We start from the raw sequence: 23309 nt of genomic DNA on the forward strand, positions 1-23309 counted from the left end.
TCCAGACAAAAAGTTAGCGTGGGTCTGACTCCCCTCAGACTAAGCACTTGAAGGGCAGCCATTGGTCTGACCAAGGTCTCTTGGGACCAGCTGTTAAATAGATGCTTGTGGTACCCCCTATACCTGCAGACTGCTATTCCTCTGGCTTCTGGCGCTTTGTCCCTACTGGTACCTAGAACATATATGGTACTGAGTGATTTAGCTGTGAGTCTAGTACTAGAGTCACCTTTGGAGAGATTGAAAGGGGTGCTGGCTAGACCATTGGTCACCAAATCCTCTATATTGGAGTGGTACCAACTCCATCCCCTATTTGAGTAGAGGGATCATTAGTGTCCTTGTACATCTGAAAGTGTTGCCCTACCTCTGTACTCCTCATCCTCTCTGTCAGTGCACAGTAGGGACTCATCTCCCACTCACCTCCATGGGGTCACAATGGGAATCCAAGAGGGATTCCAGGAACTGTTCTCAGTAGGAAAAGGCACGAATCTCATAGAGATCAGGCTCCCATCCTCCTCCTCCATGGGTCCATTACCCATATGCCTACAAACTTTGGTCTTACTGGGTACCATGTGATATGCAACCCAATTCCTGCAAGTCAGTAGCTAATGGGACACATGGCCTCATGTACCTCTGTGACGCATGTTGCCAGACTTCACCTGTGCTCCATAAAAGGGTGGCTAAAATGGGTGTATTTACCTAGCTCGAACCACACAGACATGATGGTTATGGTCCCACAAGAAGTCCTCTCTCTGGTGGAAAGACCCTCATCTGGTGCAGAACAGAGTACCTTTCTCTACACCTCTACCTACCAAGTCTGTGGTGACAGATACCTCTACTCAGGGATGGGGAACTCACCTAAACCATCTTTGTACTCAGGGCCTGTGGTCCCCTCAGGAAACTTATCTGCACATAAACGTCCTAGGGTCACAGTCATCATTCTAGCATGCAGAGCATTTTGGCTTTTTACTCCAGGGATCCATTATCCAAGTGCTGACTCCATGGCTATGCACTATGTCATCAGACCATGAGGAGCCAGGTCTTCTCCACTCTGTCAGGAAGTTGTTCAACTTTGGCGTTGGTGTATTTTTCACCATATCACACCACTCACCTTGTGTCTGCCAGGCATTCAGAACTTGCTAGCCGAGCACCTCAGCAGACAGTTCCCTAATAACCACAACTGGTCAGTCAAGGACCCAGTGTTTACAGAATGTGTTTCACAAGTTGAAATAGACCTATTTATCGCAGACCAGAACAAGACATGCCATGTGTTCTATTCCAAAGGGGATCTAGTCCAGGCTCACTGTTGATGCCTTTCTCACTTCCTGAACACTGGGACTGAGGTATGCCCTCCTCCTCCCCCTCCTATGCCCTCAGCGCGCAGCACCCGATCACTTTACCGTGCTGTGCCTAATATAGTGTGGCAGAACAATGGTCAGATTTTACACCTGGACCTAGCTTCATTACAACTGACAGCTTGGATGCTGGCTGGATGATGTCCACTGAAAGAAGCTGTTGAGCTGAAGTTCGGAACATTATCCTCCAAAGCAGGAAAGACAGACTTACGAAGAGGTTTTCTATTTGGGTATCTCAGCACTGCTGCCTTCCTTGACAACACCCACTACAGCAATACTATTTTTAGCCCTGAAACAATCTTGGCTTTCTATTGGCTTGGTAAGGGTCCATCTAGCAGCAATATCTGCTCCTGTCCAGAGTCATACTGAAAGTTCTTACCTATAGTGGCTTGATTAATTGAAGGTCTAATTTATTATTTTTCTCCTGGTTCAGGAGCCCTCTCCCATTTGGAATCTCACTATAGTATTATCAGAGTTGATGGGTCCCCCCCCCTTAAGCCCTTAGCGACCTGTTCCCTATATAAGTGGTTCTCAACCAGGGGCCTGGTGTCCCCTAGGGAGTTGTGAGCAGGTTTCAGGGGGTCCTCCAAGCAGGGCCAGCGTTAGACTTGCTGGAACCCAGGGCAGAATGCCGAAGCCCCACCGCATAGGGCTGAAGCCTGGGGCCCTGAGCCCCACCAGTCAGGGCTGAAGCCAAAGCCTGAGCAACTTAGCTTCACGGGGGCCCCTGTGGCATGGGGCCCCAGGCAATTGCCCTGCTTGCTACCACTTAATGCTGGCCCTGGCTTTTATATGCAGAAAACCAGTTGTTGTGGCTCAGGTGGGCTGTGGAGTTTTTATAGCATGGTGGGGTGAGGTAGGGGGCTCAGAAAGAAAAAGATTGAGAACCCCTGCCCTATACCACCTACCAATGAAGATTGCGTTTTTTGTAGCCATTACATGAGCTCAAAGGGTAGGGGAGCTTCAGGCCCTCAGGGTGGATCCCTCTTATACAGTGTTTCATATGGTCACGCTCAGGCCTCATCCCAAGTTCTTTCCCAAGGTTGTTTCAGAATTCCATATAAACCAGTTCATTTGTCTCCCAGTTCTCTTCCCCAAGCCTCACTTAACCTTGAGAGAAGCTAATCTTCACACACTTGCAGCAGTAAGAGCACTGTGTTTTTACACTGACAGGACAAAACCATTCAGGAACACATCTAGACGGTTCGTGACCTCTGCAGAAAGGGTTACAGGTTAGGCAATATCTTCTCAGATTATCTGAGTAAAAGGACATATTATGAATTAGCCTGATTAAATCCACCCAGCCACATTAGAGGGATGCCTTCTTTGGTAGGGCTGTCCCGCAGTCGTTTAAGTAGGACTCCTACTACCTACCTCCAGGCAAACAGATAACTGTGTATTAGTCACCAAGAGTGGAATCCATGTGGACAATTACTTGAAGAAGAAACAGCAATGACTTCCCTACAGTAATTGTGGTTCTTTGAGATGTGTTGTTCGCATGGTTTCTATGACCCACCATCCTTCCCCATAACTGTGAAGTCCTACTCCTCATGAATTCTGTATTGGCAAAGAACTGAAGGATGGTTTGACCTGCTCCACTCTTTATGGCATCTGGTTTGGGAGGACATGAGGACATCTAGAGCATAAGCACGACCCTAATAGACATTAAGTTTAGACAAATCTTATCTTGCGTGCATATGGTGCATGTTCACAAAGAGTGGAATCCACATGGACAAGTCGTCTTGAAGAACCACTGTTACTATAAGGTTCTTTAGCAGAAGCCTGAGCAGAATTGGACTGGTCTGAGTGCTTATTTGTAGCGGTGCATTCCTCCCTGATAGACCAAACTCCTGAATGCTTATTAAATATCACAGCTGTAATGGGTTCCATCTGTCTAGTCACAATGTGCCTGGGAAATTGTCATCAGGATCGGTGATGGAGATGAACCTTTGCATGGTTCACAGGATTGTTTCAGATATGAGGATTATTATTATTAAGCTCTAAGGTGCTCAGGGCTGTTCAAGACATGCAAAAAAAAAGAAAAGAAAATAAAAGACAGTCTATACCTCAAGGAGTTTACAAATTAAGACACCTAAGACAAAACTCTTGTTAAATGTGAGACGGCCTGTGAATGGTCATAGCTTTTATATTTTTAATATTGAGCTTTCTGTATCACTCCATGTCTCCCCTCTTATAATGAGGTGGAGAAGACAGTTGGTTGACTTAGGGCTAGTGTTTTTGTTCCTCATTAATGATTGTGTCTTTAAGATCGGAAGGAGATGATTGAGGCCTTATGCACTGAGCGAAGGAGGTTGTTCCACATGTAGGGGGCAGCAGGGAAAAAGGCATGAAGATGGGATTTGGTGCAGGAAATAAAGGGAACAGTGAAGCTGGCATAGATTCATAGACTTTAAGGCCAGAAGGGACCATCATGATCATCTAGTCTGACCTGCACATCACAGGTCACCTGACCCACTCCCTCCAGCAATAGGTCCATAATCTCTGGCTGAGTTACTGAAATCCTCAAATCTTGGTTTAAAGACTTCAAGTTACAGAGAATCCCCCGTTTTATTCTAGTTCAAACCAGTAAGTGAGCTGTGCCCGATGCTGCAGAGGAAGGCAAAAAACTCCAACGGTCTCTGCCAATCTGACCTGGGGGGAAATTCCTTCCTGACCCCAAATATAGAGATCAGTTAGACTCTGGGCATCATTGGCAAGTGAAGGGGAGCTGTAGTTGAAAGCAAGGATGAGTAGTTTAAATTGGGTAGAATAAGCTTGTGAAGTTCCCACTTTACTCTAAACAGAGTATCTGCCCAGTGTTTATAGTCCAAATGTACCCCTTTTCTGTGGTTTGGCTTCATTGTTAACTAAAACAACAAAACATACCTCAGCCTCAGGTTAAGCTTTCCCTGCAGGACAGCTTCTATACTCTTAATTTCCTCTACCAAGAGAGATACTATAGTCTTTCTGATATCTCAGTTGGAGCTAATGATCCACCTGTTAACATAACTCAGTAGCACCTTTATGCAAGGTTCTAGCACCTGACAACAGGTTGACCCAGGGTTCTAGAGTTTCCCAAATAGATAGGGGGGGAGACAGTGGAGGGACAGATTAGAAGATATGGAAAACTCTCCTCTGCTGACCCTTCTCTGTGAGGACATGTCATGGGCTGGAAATCCTTTTATTAATTAACCAGACTTGTAATTTGCTAGCATCATTCCTTATACTGGATAAATTACAGATTCCAAGCAAGCCAAGGATTTCTTCTTACTGCACACAGAGGATAATGAAACATGTTTCTCTTAGAATGGGAGGTAATTGAGGGCAGCTGAGTAACAAGCAAAAAGCATCAGAGTGTAGACATAGGTGTCTCTGCCTAATTAAAGAATAATTACATGGAGTTACTTGTTCCAGCCTATTAAATGTTAATTTGTACGTTTCAGAATTTTGACTCCGACATCAGCAGCGTGGGGATAGATGGATGCTGGCAAGCTGACAGCCAGCGAATTCTCAATGAGGTGATGGTAGAACATTTTTTCCGACAAGGGATGCTGGATGTCGCTGAGGAGCTCTGTCAGGTAACCATAGCTCAGGATGTTTAACGTTACCAAGAAGTAGAAATTATACCCCAGATAAGCATCTTACATTTTGTTAGCTGAAACTCTCAACTGGAGTATTAATATTAAAGTGTAAATAATTTCAAAAATGAGATACTACTTTGTAGACTTTTTCTGGCCATGTTTCTGGTAACTAAAAGGTGTGACTTTGTTTTTCAGGAATCTGGTCTTTCTATAGACCAAAGTCAAAAAGAACCATTTGTGGAGTTAAATCGAATATTGGAAGCATTAAAAGTTAGAGTTTTGAGACCCGCATTAGAGTGAGTTGCTCAGTTTTCTTTATTTGAATACTTTAAGTGAAAATCCAAAGGGTGGTGGAAATCTTGGCATTGACTTCAATACACTTTAAGGAGGGGGTCATAGTTTATAGGAGGTTAAGATGTTATTCTGTGGTCTTTTCCCCCCACGGTTAGTGCTGACCTTCCAGGTTCTTTCTCCTGGTCGAATGCTTTATTTGAACTACACATGATATAATCCTGTTATTAATTTAAGCTTGCAGGAAAAACTGTCAGTTACAGAAACAGTTGTATGCCTTAAACAATGAAATGTTACCTAGGTTACAATGAAACACTGTCACTTACTTAAAAAGGGTCTAAAAGTAGAGAGAGCTAAGTACCTTGTGGCTGTGCACCCCCTGTTCCCATTGACTTTAATGGGGGTGGAAGGTGCTCAGGGCCCTGCAGGATCATGTTCAAAGCTATTCATTTTGTCAGTTTTGCCATTCAAACACAGATCAGAGAGATCACAAGAGAAGGGAAAAGCAGGAGGATGGAGGAGCATGTGGTTTGAAGGAGCATAGGTGCTCTTCATGGGCTGGTGGTGATAAGCGAGTGGTGGTGTTAGCTTCACAGTAGAGTTTTGCTTTTTCCTCAGGCAGGTAGAGTCCCTGGTTCACCTGAGGTCAGATTGGGAAGATGGATTGCAGGTGAAGTCCTGCTCTTAGACAAAGTTATCCTTTCTCCCAGTGGCAAGAGCCAGTGGAGAATGGTGTCTGATGTGCAAGGAAAGACCATCTAGCATATGTTGTTGAACTTCAGGTTATGATATATTTGGATTTAGTAGGCTTTTCCCCCATTAGACCTATAAGGGGAAGTGGAAGATAAAGAAAAAAGGCAAGATGATGAAAAATCCCCTCTTGTGGATTACACTATGTTTTCTACCTTTCCAGACCCTGGATAACTGATTAGGATGTGCTCTACAGCTTGCAGTAAAGCATGCAACCTTGAAAGAGATTTTGGCACTTGAGTCCAGTTCTCAGTGTGCATCAAATTCTATGTAACTTAACTTTAGCTTCTCTCTCATATAAATAAAACTAGACAAATTAAAGGAAGAGTTGTTAAAATACATCTTTGGTAGCCTGTGATATTTATTCTGTATTACTAGAAACAGTAGAGCAAAGCAAACAGAAATCCTTCATATTTTATTGCATATGATCATCGTGCATTTAGGATATCCAATTTTCTTCATTGTTCAGTGAAGTAATTTTCATATGGGCAAAGACATTTTTCCCTTGACACTTGTGTTCACTTGTAACTACTAGTCTTATAGTCTTACCTTGAGAATCTATGATCATGAAATTGGCGTCAAAGTTAAATGCACTGACGCTGTGAAGTTTAAGGCATTACTCCACATACACCGAGTACTGAAATCTTTCTATAGAACATGAGGAGGGCAGCATAAATAATTACTCATTGAATATGCTAAGGTGAATGGAATGTTGAGCTGGTTCAGTGCCACTGAACTAGATAATTACAGGGCATTAATAATCTAACGATGACCTGGATGTACCAATTGAAACGGCATCACCTGCCATTTACATACACCTATTTTTTGTAGTTATAATAGTAGCACAACCTTAGTGAAGGGCATTACCTGGAGATTGACTGCTGATTGCCATTAATGACTGTCATCTGCACCTCAGGGCAGCAAGTCCTCTTGCTTCCAGCTAGCTACACATTTCCAGGAAATACCCCGTGCCTCGCTCATTGCTACTTGTTTATTTCTGGTAACTCCCACAATGTGCTAAGCACTTGCCAAACAGGAGGGAAGGCATGGTCTTTTCTCCAAGGATTTCATATTCCAAAGACGGGGGTGGAAGAAAGTAGTGCAGCATATAAGGTGGTGGTTAATCACATCTTGATTATAAAAAGTTATGTGAACAGCATTCTGAACGAATAAAGAGGTACTATAAGCCATTCCCAATTACTCTTCAAACTTGAGATTATTAGTGAGCTAGTTTCCCATGGGTGCCGCAGCAGAAGTGGAGCTTCAGGAGGGAACGGAGTTTGGAAAGAGTAGAGGCCTGGGGGGTGAGCTCAGGAAGGTTCGATCCATGCAGGAGGCATGGCAGTGTTTGTGTGAGAAGCCAATAAACAGGCAGACAAGGCTGTCAACATTAAATATAGCTTTAAAAGAAGTGTTTAAATGGCAGGCTCAAGTACTTGGCTGACCTGCTCCCAGGGCTGTGCTGCTGATGTCGATGGAGCGTAAAGGGGGAAACAGGGAAAGAACTGTTAATTACTGCACCATTAGTCAGGCAGGGGAAGCTACAGTGTTTGGTTAGTTACACAACTGCTCACCCCCCCCGAAAACAAACAAACGAAAAACCAACCACCTAAAGATAATCGCTGGCCATTGTTTTTTTAAGTGAAGCCATTTTTTTAAAAGGAACACTTTCAATTAAAGTTCATGTGCCCAGACAGAGTGGGGGAAGTTTATGAAATAGAGAGATCTATCTGTGTTACTGATTACCCTTTAGATTATTAAATATAAAAGCTATACAACTTTAAAATTCTAAGATTAGTAATACATGGGCTAACATTTATATGTAGTTTACTATTTTTTTTTTACCAATTATACTGTTTATTTACTTTTTGTGCATTTCACTCAGCTTGAGCAGGTAGCCTACTCAGCCCTGATCCTACATTCTAACCCCTGAGATTCCTGCACTTGTGTAGAACCCCACTGACTTCAAAAGAGCTCTGCACAGCCAAAGAGGTTTGCTCGTTCAGTTTGATTGCTAGGTTGAGGCCGTAGGTCCTTTCCAGATGGATCCCTGTGCCTCTGTGGAGCCCCATTAATTTCAGTGGGTCTCTGTGCGGGTGTAGGGGTTCACTTCTGCAGAACAGCTTACAGGATCTAGGCTTTCGATTGTAACTTCTTCAGGGAGTGGATTTGTCTTCCTATGTATCCGTACTGCCCTGTGCACAGGAGCGTCCTGCTATTGACGGGGGTCTCTGAGCACTACAGCGATATAAAGATTAGGGGAGAATGAAGCTCGACTTTGAAGGTTGTTTTTAATTATGTACTGTATAGAAATAAATGTTCAGCTAGATTTGAATCACAAAAGTGAATATGGAGAAAAGCAAGTATTGTTCTGAAAGAAGTATCAGCCTTCTTCGGGAGGGCAGACAGTGCAGTGACTAATGCTTCATTTCAGAGCTTGGTAGAGCATATATGGGGGTTGAACTTGAACTTAGTTAACAAATGAGTGTCACTTGTTGCTTTGGCAGGAATATTTTTAATAAGAACAGAATGTCCTGTGCTGCTGTCTCTGATTGTGACATTAGTCAAAATGATCTGGACAAACTGGAGAAATGGTCTGAAGTAAATAGGTTGAAATTCAACAAAGACAAATGCATAGTACTCCACTTAGGAAGGAACAATCAGCTGCATATGTACAAAATGGGAAATGAGTGCCTAGGAAGGAATACTGCAGATCTGGGGACAATAGTGGATCGCAAGCTAAATCTTAGTCAACAGTGTAACACTGTTGCAAAAAAACGAAACATCATTCAGGGATGTATTAGCAGGAGAATTGTAAGCAAGACATGAGAAGTAATTCTTCTGCTCTATTCCACGCTGATTAGGCCTCAACTGGAGTATTGGGTCCAGTTCTGAGTGCCACATTTCAGGAAAGATGTGGACAAGTTGGAGAAAGTCTAGAGAAGAGCAACAAAAATGATCAAAGGTCTAGAAAACATGACCTATGGGGGAAGATTAAAAAAATTGGGTCTGTTTAGTCTGGAGAAGAGAAGAGTGTGAGGGGACAAAACAGTTTTCAATTACACAAAAGGTGGTTATAAGGAGGAGGGACATAAATTGTTCTCGTTAACCTCTGAGGATAGGACAAGAAGCAATGGGCTTAAACTGAAGCAATGGCAGTTAAGGTTGGACATTAGGGAAAACTTCCTGTCAGGGTGGTTAAGCACTGGAATAAATTGCCTAGGGAGGTTGTGGAATCTCCATCATTGGAGATTTTTAAGAGCAGGTTGGACAAACACCTGTCAGGGATGGTCTAGATAATACTTAGTCCTGCCTTGAGTGCCAGGGACTGGACTAGATAACCTATCAGTGTCCTTCCAGTCCTACGATTCTATGATTCTGTGATTCTAGTTGCAGTATTTGCTGAACACACTTTCCTACTTATGAGCCACTTAATCACTCTGTGGATGACATTTGGTGGCACTTATTTCCTAGTAAGGGACTGAGCTTAAGTGGCAATAGTCAGCTGACCAGGACTGTACCATGGACAATATTTTAATGATACTAGCTTCCTGGTTGAGAAGTTCTATTGATACATTCTTCAGTGACATTAGCCACCTAGTGGAGATACAATGCTGACAGACTTGGTTGGGTTGAACTGTCTGAGACTTACACTGCACTGCTGAAATTCATGCATCTAAGTTTACTGATTGTCAGGAATCCTAGTTTTCCATGATTAAAAAACCCAAAATTTACCGATTTAAAAAAAAAAAAAAAGCACAAAAATCCGCATTTTTCCACGATTAAAATGAAATGCTGAACTTTAGTTTCCCTAACCACAGTATATATAGGTATCAATTGAACACAGTGTTGGGGGGAGGGATAGCTCAGTGGTTTGAGCATTGGCTTGCTAACCCCAGGCTTGTGAGTTCAATCCTTGAGGGGGCCATTTAGGGATCTGGGGCAAAAATCTGTCTGGGGATTGGTCCTGCTTTGAGCAGGACTAGTTGACCTCCTAAGGTCCCTTCCAACCCTGGGATTCTATGTTTAATTGATATATTTACAATATTTAAGCAAGTTCAAAGCGTACCAGTGCCATCAAGCACTGTAATAAAATTAATAGAATGCTTCCATGTCTCTATTCCATACAGTAGAACCCCATTTATTTGAGCCTCCCTTATCCGGCTCTCCATATTACCTGAACCACCAGCCACCTGAGGCTGACAGTGGTGGGGCTCGGGCTGTCAACCCTGGATGGCTGGGGCTCTAGTTGTCAGCCCTGCCGACTGGGGCTGACCACCCGAGCTCTCGCCACCCAGGGCTGACTGCCCGAGCCTCCCCGCTGCCAATTTAAAATAGGGGATAGAAAGCTCTTCGCCAATTCTCCTGATTATCCAAATTTTTGATTATCCAATATGGCCCCGGTGGGGTTCCACTGTATGTTTTTAGTTTTTCACAAAATGGAAAAACTAAAGATTCTCTGTAAAAATGCAAATTTTGCATTTTTCCGTGGCAAACGGATTTCTAGGCTCCCTGCTGATTATGAAGGTTATATTTTCCACCAGGCATCATTAAAAGTTCAAGTCAACAGTTCAGGTTTCAAGCCCACAATGCTTAAGTCAGGATTGTGACTCTTTCATTGCAATAAAATGGAAGTATACATTTGCTTGTTTGGAGATGTAAGACCTGCCTACCTGGGTGATTTTCACTAAGCGACTGAAGTGTTTTTGATATGGTAGAGTGGTATATTTCCTTGCTTTTTTGGATTGTTAATTTCACCTGGACCCCCAATCCAGCTCTTCCTTGTAAAAGACATTATTGACTACATCACTTCCTTGCTGAGAGGTGGAAAGCTGCTCTCCTAGCTTAATGGTACTCCAGATAAAAAGCAGGTATCCACTAATAACAAACAGGTGTGACTGATCTTACTAGAATTTGGGCTTTATCAAAAGGCTTCTTAAAGGTACAAGATCAGATTGGTTTAGGTCCAGCCGTGTTTAAAACATCAAAATGAGGTTCCATAAAACCTAAACAATATGAATGTTTCCATGAAACTCTTTAGAACGTTCCATTACACTTTATTTGGTTTGTATGTAAACATTTTGCTGTGGCATTTGCAACTCAAAACATTGCAGTGTTGTGATAGTGCATGGCAGGAAGCAAGGGAGATTAACGAGGCTATTTTTATTGTTCAAGCTGAAGGATAACAGAGAAAATACAATAATAGCATAATCAGTACAAAGTTCAGTTATTAAAACAAAGATTTTTTTAAATGTCAGGTGTTAGTAAGATCTGTCGTAAAGAACTCCCAGTGGAGACTGCTCCGGTGCACATCCATAATGTGGTGATTCAGTAGATGACACCTGGAGAGTGGAGAGGGGCGGGCACCATGTTCTTACAGGTTGAGTCTTTGGATGGTATCTAAAATAGAGATCCTGACAATTTGTGGCTATATTAAAGATCCTGTAGCAACACAATATGGGTATTAATCTCAGTGTCTTGGTCAAATTCCAGCTCTATATTCTGCTTAATTATACTCCTCCTATAGTTTTAGCTTGATATATGGTGTATACTTCCTGTCCTGGGTTGTTGGGTAGTGTTACTGTGTGCTGTTAAATGGGGCTGCGTTATTCAACCCCAAAAGTGGCGGCATTTAAGTGGTAGATTAAGTGACCCCTTTGTATTTATATGTATTCCTTGTCTGAGCTGTGAGGCTTAATTATTTGTAAAATGTTTTGAGATCCTCTGAGCACTGAGTATTATAATGGAAGTGCAGGATACGGAGCCATATTCTTACTGAGATGCTCCTTGAAATGAAAGTTATAATTTTAACAATTCTGCACTGTTGTAGGCTGAAACTGTTTTTTTTTCCAATTTCCCTTAGGTGGGCAGTATCTAACCGAGAAATGCTTATGGCCCAGAATAGTTCCTTGGAATTTAAACTACACAGGCTATATTTCATTAGTTTATTGATGGGTGGAACAGCAAATCAGAGAGAGGCATTGCAATATGCTAAAAATTTTCAGCCATTTGCTCTAAACCATCAGAAAGGTGAGTGCGCTTTCGTTGTTTTTAAATTTGTAACACATTCGGTACTTGGCATTCAGTTTGAGTTGCCTTTGTATTCTATTGCTGTGTTTCGTCAAGCCCCTTATTTACTTTTCCAGGGGAAGATGTGGAGGCCTTTTCTTAATATAAGAATATATTCAAGAGCAAGTTGTGATGCCACAATGAACTCTTGACCGTTAATAAACACAAGGAATAATGTGCTAAGAGCAGCTTTACATAGGCAGTAGAGCATTGAATAAGTGAAGGGCAGGTTGAGTTAAGCATTCAGCTCTCCAGAAACCCCAAGGTGGAATTACAACCATAAAATAGTTTTAAGCACACTAGCTGGAAAGTGAGAGGGTCGGAATCACAGCCAATCTCACTAACCCATATCTTCCTTCATCTGAAGTATCAATCTGTCTTTCTTTTTGCACTTCCTACATCCTAGTTTAAAGCTTGTATAATCTTTATAGACTACAACTAGTAGAATGCGATATTGATCAGGCTCGACACTGACAGTCTATCCACTGCTGGGGAAGGATTGGGAGGAGAGACAACCTAAATATATTATTCAATTGACTTTTTTAAAGTCACTCACCTGATATTTTGCTTTTCTCTCTTCCACTCTTCTTTATCCCTCTCGTCTCTCCCACCCACTTGCATTCCCACAAATCTGATTCCTCCTTGCTTTGCAGCATCTCCCACAAGTAGCTAGCTTTTTCCAACAAGCTAACACAGAACCTTTTATTTGCCCATCCTCTTAATGCTTTTGAAACTTGTCACCACATCTTGAAATGTAAACACCCCCCCCCCCCCCCCCATGTTCAGGACTACTGTCCCGGCATCCTGGTAGCTTGAATTATTTTTATCTTTTAAAGGTGACAATCAAATATACTCAAACTGTGGTTATAATGTTGTTGGGCTTTTTATTTAGGTCTCCTCTAATATAGATACATTGCCAGGGTAAAGTATACAAAAACACACACACATACTGTTTGGGCAGACAGCTGGTATTCCAGCTGTATGTGACAATATAAAGGGTTTTTTTGTCGCAAGATGCAGGTGACTTGATATCTCGACAAGCTGGGAAGCCATGAGTGAGTTAAACATGCCATCCCAAATGAGAGCCAATAAAAGCTTAATTCCATACCATTGTATACTCTGTTTATGTTGTTGGCAGTGGCTTGGGTATGTGTGTTCTTTCAGCGTGCTGTCCAGTTCTGCACAGATAGCTGGTTCAACAGACCTCAGTAGTATTAGCCAGTGTGGTTAAGTGCGGGAGGCTGGAATGTCGTTGCCTCAGTAGCGCTGTTTAGGCTGCTCAGTGCTTCTGTCCTTGTAGCTTCAATGTTATTAGTAGATAGTTCAGCAGACTCATAAAGGAAGACCACAGGCACGGTTCGGGGGTGAAGGCGCTCGGCCAGGTTTATTGTCCACAAAGCACGGTATTAGCTCCCTGGATCAATGTCTACAGTTACACTAACACAGGTATGCTCGTTACAATGGACTCAGCTCAGTCAGCTGCGGGACTTTCTGCTGCCCCCTAGGCTGGACAAAGGAGTACGGCAAAGTACCCTGACATTTCTAGGCTGAAACAAACAACTGGAACACACAGTTAAAACCACCTTACACATTTCATGACGTCCGTTTGTTATCTCCCCTTGTTCCTGATATCTTGGACAAAACATTCCTATTCATTGTTTTGTCAAACCATTTTATCTTGTACTAGATTGGGATGTATCTGTACTAGTTAGAATATATGTATGTAAATATCTAGTGCCTAGTACACTAGCAACAACTTTGCCAAGTTCATGGGCTGGAAAGTGAACTTGTAAGCATCTGCTTTAATGCATGGCCAGACTTCGGTTCACAGCCTCTGGTTTAGGCCTCAGATCTTGCCCCAGGCCCACACCTCAGGCTCTCTCTCTCTCTCTCCTACATACTCTCTTCACAAAGCTTACAGAAGAACTTCTTTAGAAAAGTGTTAGGGAGCTTTGAAAACTTCATCAGTACTAGTTTTTCATATCCCACTGCCTGTATAGAGAGATTGCCCTATTAACATGAGTGCAGCTGTATGGGCAGGGAGAGAAATTAGTATGAAGATGTAAAAATCTCAACGAATGATCTTAAAAAAAGAAGAGTATATTTCTATAAATCCAGGTGTCATGACCCTAGTGTTTCTGCTGGGCCAGAGTCAGAGACAGATTCGTATCCTGTTGAAGAGTGGAATTCCAGCTCCGGCATCATTTGTCTGAGTAGTTTGTGAGGCATCTGATCTTAAAACTGTCTGTAGTCCTAGACATTGGACTAATAATCTGTGTTCCAACCTCATCCAGGATCGACCACCCTGTTGGTAGGGGAGAAGTAACATTTTTAGTAATAGCCTTTCTAAATAATCAGAGCCTGACATCTGAAAGCTGCTCAGACATTTGGCACATTGTAAGCAGACCTGGTAGAAGCAGGTTGGTGGGGGCAGAGTGCAGGTGATAGCAGAAGTGCAAAAATAATGCAGTCTATTCCATAGCACTGCGGTCTGTTCTGGTTACAGAAAGATATCTATTCCATAGCACTGCGTTCTGTTCTGGTTACAGAAAGATATCTATTCCATGCTGGTCATACCCATATTTTGTATTGAAGTGTGTGTATATTTCTGAATCTCTTGTAACACAACTGATAATCGTTGACTCGGTATACATTAAAATTACGTTTTTTTTCCTGTGTAAAGGGGAAAAGCTCAGACTAATCTTCCCATTATAACGTAAAGCAGTGTAAAATGTAATAGCTAAAGATTTGCTTTTTTGTCCTTCACAGATATTCAGGTTTTGATGGGCAGCCTGGTGTACTTGAGACAGGGTATAGAGAACTCTCCATATGTTCATCTACTAGATGCAAACCAGTGGGCAGACATCTGTGACATCTTTACAAGGGACGCCTGTGCTCTCCTGGGTCTCTCAGTTGAATCACCTCTGAGTGTTAGGTATGCTATCTCCCACTGAAAGGTTTTGAAGGCCAGGGTGCCTAACCTATTCCCAGCTGTGGGCTGCAGTGCTAACTTGACAGGAATGCAAGAGACGTGCCTAATGTGCATTAAATAGAGCCAGTTGTAAACCTACAGATTCCAGCATGCAGTGTGGCCAAATGGCCTTCTATTCAGCTCAAAGTGGAACATTGTATGCTGGGATTCTTAAGATGCTGTAGGTTACACACCCATATTAAAGATGAGGCGGCAACCAGCCCCCTTGAGCTTAGGACAAGTGTGTGAAAATTGGTACCACAACTTGACACTTAAAAATGAAAAAGCCTGAACCAATTATCTACTTGCTAACACTTTTAGTCAATTTTGTTATCTTTAATTCAGTTTTCTCACTTTGCATTGGTTCTGTGTTGAGGTTCTGTTTCTAAATATGCTAGAATGTGATTTCAGCTGGTAAAATTTAAAACCCACTCATGGGAATTCAAGATTTGCAAAGATGAAATCTTGCACTTTCATGGGAACTGGTGTTTCCCAGCTCTGTGGTGAATATTAACGTTGTGTTTAACTGAAGATACAGAAATCTAATTTTTCTTTACAAGTATAGTGGCCTACAGCAGTCAAATCGTAAACCACCCTTTACCCAGATAGTGAAGAATTAACCACCACTCGGACTTTGAGCTGTACATCCCCCAAGTGCACTGTACCTGACTTTCCTTTTAGAGGTTAGATGAGAAAAGAGAGATGGGTTTTGTCTTTCAGTGGACTCAATCCTATGGAAGTGCCACTATTTTTTTCGTGGTTATCTGCTTGCTTGTGACTGTTAGTTACGTTCCTGCTTAGTTGACCACTTTTAAAGAGGTACAAACTCATTACAGCAACATTTCACAGACCTTTCATTAATATCTTCCAAGTAATAGTATTAAATGATTTTCGGTGGACCCATTTCTTTTGGAGCCAGGCTCATGCATTGGAAAGGAGCAGCAAAATGGAAAGGAAAAGTATGCCTGAATCTACATCCTTCTGTAGCAGCGTTTATTGATTAATTTTAGTTTGTGGATGTAAAAATGAGCACTAAGGAATTTTTTAGTCCATCTTTTTTCCTCCCAGAACAATATCCAGCGAATTAATAGTCACGCACTGACATTTTAATGGCCCATGCATTGACTGAGTAATGTGCACAGTTCATTATCAGTACAAGTATAGGAGTTGCTACCACTGAGGTGGAAAAATCCCTTCCCTTTTATTGATACTTGTGTTGATTAGACAGCCGTTTTGGGCCCAAAGTGAAATCAATTGAACTGTGATGTTTTATTGTGCATGTGTTATTGACATTCAGGGTATAAACAAGACTGCTCTAAAATGTAGCTATTTCACGTACGTAGCAAATACTTTAAAAATTAAACCAGTTTGAAATAAAAGCCTGCCTACAAAATTTCATTTTCTAATATTTTGGTGCAGGACCATTTCTCTTTTTACGGCTGTTCAGTGGCTTACAACAATGAGGATCCAATCTTATTGGGGCCCTCGGGGCCTGATCCAAACCTGTTGAAGTCAGCGGAAAGACTCCCATTGGCTTCAGTGGGCTTTGAATCGGGCCCTTTAAGCACTGCTGCAATCCAAATAAATTGTCATGTATTAAATCAATTTCTTTTAGCTACTGTTAGTCTTCAGAAGGCTCTCTGACATCCCTCACAGCTGTTTTCTTTTAGGACTACGAAGTGAGGTGGTGCTTTTGTTTGTGCAGAATATAAATCTTCCAAGTGTAATGTAGGCTAATGCTGTAGCTTTTTGTCTCCCCCTACAGGCTAGAGCACAGATAATGGTTTGAACTGGCTACTGTGTCTGAGGTAGTGGATCTGATTCTTTAGCTCAGATGCTACAGGCTCATGCTTTTAGATCCAGAGGTTCCAGGTGTAGTCCCCACAGACGACCCTGCCAGAGGCAATGTTCTAAAAGCATTTTATTAACTAAACCTCTCAAAGCTACTGTGAAGGAGCAAGTATTGTTTTCACAGATGATAAAACTGGCACAAATAGTGACGTGACTTTGCCAAGGCAACATAGCACGTCAGTAGCAGAGCTGGGATTAGAGCTCTTGGCTCCCCTTCCTGTCCTCCGTTAATTTGTTGCAGGGGGTACACATACTCAGTGCAAAATATTCAGACTTTCCTGTTAATTTGCCGAAAATCATTTCCACACTTATTGTGGCAACCTCGTGGAGTACTGCAAAGGAATAGAATATACTTGGGTAACAGGAAGCTCCTGGAACAGACTCTGTGTAGCACCCAATCTTAGCCCAGCTGAAGACCACATTTGCAACATAAAGAGAGCAGGTTGCATTACCTTCCTCAGCTCCATTCTGTGGAGACTCCTTCTCCATCTTAATCCCAGGGACCATGGGTAGTGAGATCTGTGGTCTCTTGAAGTTACACTAACACACTATTAAAGGTCTGATTGTGGTCCATGTATGTACAACTCCTTAGGCTGCATTCAGATCACATTTTGGCCAAAACAAATGGTACAGTAAATCAGATTATTGATGTGCTCCGCTCAAATGGTTACCCTTCAGCTTGTTGTACATAACAGAACCCAGAATCCCAGCAACCTGCAGTCTTACTGGTTGGGTAGTAATACAGAAGGCAAGAACGGACTGAGGAAATATGACAGTCTTTTGTCCCCAGTAACTTACTAATGAAGTAGAGCTATGAGAAATATTCATTTCAAAACAGCATCCTGTGCTAATATTTCTGTGCATTCTGCAGTTTTTCAGCAGGTTGTGTAGCATTGCCAGCTTTAATTAATATCAAAGCTGTGATCGAACAAAGACAGTGCACTGGAGTTTGGAACCAGAAAGATGAATTGCCGGTGAGTATGTTCCGTACTTTCAGACAGTCCAGGATTCGGACAATGAGCAAGCCCTTTGAGTTTCTCTTATACTGAAAGTGTGTATGGATTTTCTGTCACCCCAAAAGTCAATGTGAACTGTATAACTGCTAAAACAGCCAGGAGTGTATGCTGCCATAAAAATGGGGAGGAAAAAAATCAGATTGTTATATTACCATTGTTCAGCCAGGCCTGAGCTCCATCCACAGCTTGCTGGAGTATTGCCACAACACTAGGTGGGCTTGAAATGATCAGAAATGGCATCGTTGCATGATTGGTGGACTGAATTGGGACCCACAGACACACTTCTGGAGGAGCTTGTTCATAGCAAAATCCGTGTGATCATGTCCATGAAACTGTTCAAGGCTCTCTGCTCCTGCTTTGAGAAGGAAAAAACTTTTCAGGCGTTGATCTGGGCAGCAGCAGACGTGGCATTCCTGACTGTAGTTGTGATGAGGATCCATGTGTGGCACCAATGTATCTGTTGGGTCCAGTCCGATATTGCTTTTTATAAGTGTGACTGTTGAATCTGGTCTGAGATGGGTGACCAGTCCCGAAAGAATCACTGGAAAGAAAGTGGTTTAGCAAAGGATCATCCAGCAGATATGGATTAGTTAATAGTACTTGTATAGCTTCTTGCATATTCTAAACACTTCACAAACACTGCCTAATCAATCTTCACCACGCCCCTGTGAGGCGCTGAAGGTATGGAAAGCATTGTTGTTATTTTACATACAAGAATCCTGAGAGGTTAAGTAATATCAAGGTTAAATGACTCAATCAGAACCACCAGTGTTAGAAATTGGGAGTTCCTAGTCCCCAGTCCTTTGTCTAAACTACTGAGCCCCATTTTTCTCTCTCTGTCTTTGCGTTCATCTCTTCCTGAAATCATACAACCCTCCTGCCTGAGGAGTGGTGGAGGAATTTTTGCCTGGACTTGTATCTTCTGCATTGGCTTCTGACTCTAGTGATCCCAAGACGTTACATGATTTTTGATGTGAATCATATACATGTTAGTGGTGGGAGTTTTAAAAGCACTTTAGGAATGTGGATAATCAGTTCTAGTTAATTTCTAATGGAAATTAGTCATCAAATCCCTTAGCCAGCTTTGGAAATCTCTGCCTAGAACAGATAAGTCCTGTGGGATCATCCATTTCCAGGTCCATTTCCCTGCCAGTGCTGGTTTGTTCTACAATGCGTACCTACAAGTGGTGTGCCAGCACTATGCTCTGCTTTGAAAAAACCTAAAACAGTTTAATTTAAGATCACTCTGAGATATTTCTGGCTGAAGGCTTCCCACTCATCAGCACAAGTGATTCTGGTGTACTTAAAGTTGTATTGAAATGTGTTTAATGGTCCTGTATAGAGTAGTGATGACTGTCTGCTGGAAATGCAGTTACGCAAGATACATGGTGATTTTAATTAATGTATTCTTTTATACAGATTGAAGTGGACCTTGGTAAAAAATGCTGGTATCACTCAATATTTGCCTGTCCCATTCTTCGTCAGCAAACAACAGATAATAATCCACCTATGAAACTGGTCTGTGGTCATATTATATCAAGAGACGCTCTGAATAAAATGTTTAATGGCAGCAAGTAAGTCTCATTCTTTCCCTGTTAGCAAAGTGTGGGCTGTGACCAATTTTAAGGTTAAAATAGTGAGTTTGGGGAGGGAGAAGACTCCATAAACGCAGAATGGGTGAAAGCTAGTTGAAATCTGATGGCTGACTTCAAAGCAGGATAGCGTTGTTGGTGCACTAGAACAATAACAATGTGAGTTGGCTGTATATTATACTCTTATATGACACTGAAGGACCTGATATAAGAATCTCAATAGATAGGATTACATCACTTTGAAAAATTAGCCTTCCATTTTACAGAAACTATAAGTACCAATTAATTATTGCTGCATGAAAGCTCAGGTTTTCTATACGTTGTTTTTTCTGTTGAGAGCAAGGTTAATCACACACTAAAAAAAAGAAAAAAAAAAAGGAAAGGGGGTCGGGTGGGGGTGTGGGAGATCCTTGGAGGAATCTAGGGTAATCAAATAACTTAGAGCAGATGAATATTTCTACAATGGTGATTTCATGTTATTCATTAGCTACTTAGATGTGGAGGGGGCAGGAAGGAATGTGGGAAATAAGTAAAGTACTTTTTAGGAAGGGAACGTGTACAATTATTGGTAATTCCACTTTAGGACACACCGCATCGATAAAGCATAAGAGAGCTGCATAATATAAATACACTGTAAACTTAATTTTGGCCCAAACTTAGATTTTGTAATACAAGGGTTTTGTGAAACCAAATAGAAAATGTTGCTGGGTTTTTTCAAATGAAAATTTTGGATGTCTTCTGTTTTTCATATTCACTGCTGGGTTAGAAACCCCATCAGAATTGCATTGTGTTAGTGCCTGAGAGGCAGTCCGTGAAACTGTCTAGACGTTAACTGTAAGTGACCGGTCTAATTTCATAGTCCAAACTGAGCAAAATGCAGCAAGCAACCACACAGGATAAAGAATGAATTTTAAAATGTAACTTCTTCATTTTTAATAATCTAGGTGTGACTAATAAGGTAAGTAGCAACTACATCTTTAAAAAAATTATTCTAACTCTGGCTAGGGTCCCTTTATAGGTAGGGGATCTGTTCAGTGGAGCTGAGGAAAGCATTATGCAGAAAGGGCTATCTAGTCTCCTTTTCCTGCCTACCCTATCAAATTTAATTGAGAACTAGGTGCTATTATAATATAAATAATGATGAATGTAAATGCCTAGTGCTCTGTTATTTCAACATGTCAAAACAATTGAGATGTCCAGAAATTGCAGTTGCTGCTCCACTGCAGGCTGCCTTATTAGAACAATCCTAACACATTGTCTTTGTCTCTAGATTAAAATGCCCCTATTGTCCAATGGAACAGAGCCCTGGAGATGCCAAACAGATATTTTTCTGAAGAAATGATTCAATATGCAGTTTGTAAGTGACACTCTGAATTACGGGTGCATTTCAGAAGAATTAAAAACACTTGTTCCATTTTACGCAGCCGACTGAGGACTCCTGTGTTTGTATAAGCTAATGCTACAGAAACTTTGCCAACATTTAGTATATACATACAGAGTGGAAATGCTACAGAAATAATATTACCATAGAGCTTTACTATACTCTTGGTCTCCATATCTGATCAAGTTACTACACCAGCAGTTGTCATTCAATGCAGGTTTTTGTACTTAATTATATGGTGACTTTTTAAAGCATAAACGGATCACCTCCTCCCTCTTCTCCCCTCAATATGTTTAATATTCATCCTGCTATTCTTCTGTCATCCTGTTGATAACTGTCACCCTAGGGAATGTTTGTGGAAAAAGTTTTATTTCCAGTAATGTGTACATAATTCAAAGTAAATACTTCCGAAAAAGTTTGATAAATTGACTAGTGTTATAAAACTAATTTTTTTTCCTGGGAAAAAAAAAGCTGTGATATATTCTGAGTTTTCTTTCAAACATTTTTTCAATTTTTACATAGAACTCAAAGTAAATGTGCATATATATATATATATATATATATAAAATATATAAATATATAGCCCTGAGGGGCTAACTGTTAAATTCCATCACTAATTTATAAAAGTGGTGTATGGATAAATTACTACTGGAATGGAGTGGAATAGGGAATCCTGTTCCTTTTGCTTTCGTGATCAAGAAATGTTTGTGTAACAGAATATTCAATAAAATGGAGTTCTAAGTGGAAATGCTTTTAGTCAATGACACTTGCTCTTTGGCCTTTGTAGTCATGTTCTTTGAACTTTGTATTCAGGATTAGGCTATAAATGTCACGTTGCTGTATAGTTTAATAGACATAGTGTGTTATTTATAAACGGTTAGCAGAGACAAATAAACGGTCAGAGTATTCATTGTTAAATTGGGAAAAAACAACCCATGTTCTGATGCAATCTACTGATCACAAATCTGCACCTTGCAGGATTGGGCCCTACATCCTCATATTAGAAGCTAGCAAATTTTCTGTAGCTTGAAAACACTTTGCTTCTAGCCTTGCGTTTCGTACTAGACTATTACTGCCAATGCCACTTTTTCCTGCTCAGTTTGTTATATTGTTGACTAGGTGAATTTGTACTCATAAACCAGATGTAGATCTTGGCAGTTAAACCTTTTCTAGTGTGAATATATTTGTATTTATTGCACTGTACTATAGTAGGGCAAGCAGCCATATGGCATGTTAAGATACATGTAAAAATATATTTCTGTATTGTGTAATAATCCCCCCCCAGCTTAGCTGATTGAATTCTGACACACTGTTTGAATGCACTAGTACAATGCACGACAGAGAAGAACATCACTGAGAAATCTACATTTTTGCATCCCTGTTTCGTCTGCTTTAAGAGATGGACTTGGGCTCAGTGGCAATGGACACTCTGAGTGAGACAAGAGGAGCAAACCAAGACACATTAAACTTTGAATATGTGTTCAGTATGGGTGTGGAAAAAATAGAGCTGTGTGTGTGACTTTTTCTGCAATTAAATTGTATTCATACGGAGTTAAAAAAACGAGGCTAAGTGGTGAAATCAACAATAAACGGGTGAGGATATTATTTTTAATGTAGATTTTTAGTCTCGGTGACGTTACTTTTAACCTTTATTTTGAGTGGAATTGCTTTATTTGGCATTTCAGCAAAATAGCATGTGTATTGTAAAGAAAAATGATGTAAATGTAATTTTAAAAAATGTTATTGTATCTTTCCACTTTGTAACATATAGTGCTATCTATAATGCTGGTGCAGTGGGATCACCATAAACAAAAGCTAATTTCTGTGGTGTCCTGAACAAAGAATTGTTGATAATACAAATGGCACCATTTGTATGTTAAGTAGGTAGAAACTTTGTCCCAGATTCTCCTGCGTAATCAAAATATGCTCAGGCCTGGGGACAGAGATAGGGATTACTAGGGAGCTGGTTTTTGTTCTTTAGTTCTCCATCTGGCTCCATCCTGGCCTGCAAGGACCAGCTTCTAACCCAGGGGTAGACAACCTATGGCACGCATGCCAAAGGCGGCACCCGAGCTGATTTTCAGTGGCACTCACACTGCCTGGGTCCTGGCCACCGGTCCGGCGGGCTCTGCATTTTAATTTAATTTTAAATGAAGCTTCTTAAACATTTTAAAAACATTATTTACTTTACATACAACAATATTTAGTTATACAGTGAAACCCCGCTATACCGCGACGTTTGGGATCCAAAAAATTACATCGCGCTAAATGCGGGGTCACGGTATAGTGGGGTTTCAAGCCCGTCAGTGGTCCCCAAGGCAGTGCATTGATGTGCGCCGTCTAGTGCCCAGCAGGGGAGAGAAGCTGCGGCCCTGCGCCTGCCGGGGACAGAGAGCACCGGCGCCCGCAGCCCTGGAGCTCTCTGTCCCCGGCAGGTGCGGGGCCGCGGCGCCTC

General features: G+C 41.5%; 1 protein-coding gene across 1 annotated transcript in view; it reads left to right on the forward strand.

The window, feature by feature from the left end:
- RMND5A (required for meiotic nuclear division 5 homolog A) overlaps positions 1-21582 on the forward strand; it is a 37805-nt gene extending 16223 nt beyond the window's left edge. The window contains exons 3-9 of the mRNA XM_065404904.1: positions 4796-4930; positions 5129-5229; positions 11838-12004; positions 14813-14978; positions 17737-17839; positions 19301-19455; positions 20744-21582. Of these exons, the coding sequence (XP_065260976.1) occupies positions 4796-4930; positions 5129-5229; positions 11838-12004; positions 14813-14978; positions 17737-17839; positions 19301-19455; positions 20744-20807 (891 nt within the window). The 3' untranslated portion in view covers positions 20808-21582. The remainder of the gene's footprint in view (positions 1-4795; positions 4931-5128; positions 5230-11837; positions 12005-14812; positions 14979-17736; positions 17840-19300; positions 19456-20743) is intronic.
- Positions 21583-23309: the final 1727 nt, after the last annotated feature.

This window comes from Emys orbicularis, chromosome 5 (genome assembly GCF_028017835.1).
Source record: "Emys orbicularis isolate rEmyOrb1 chromosome 5, rEmyOrb1.hap1, whole genome shotgun sequence".
In the NCBI taxonomy this organism is placed as follows: Eukaryota; Metazoa; Chordata; order Testudines; family Emydidae; genus Emys; species Emys orbicularis.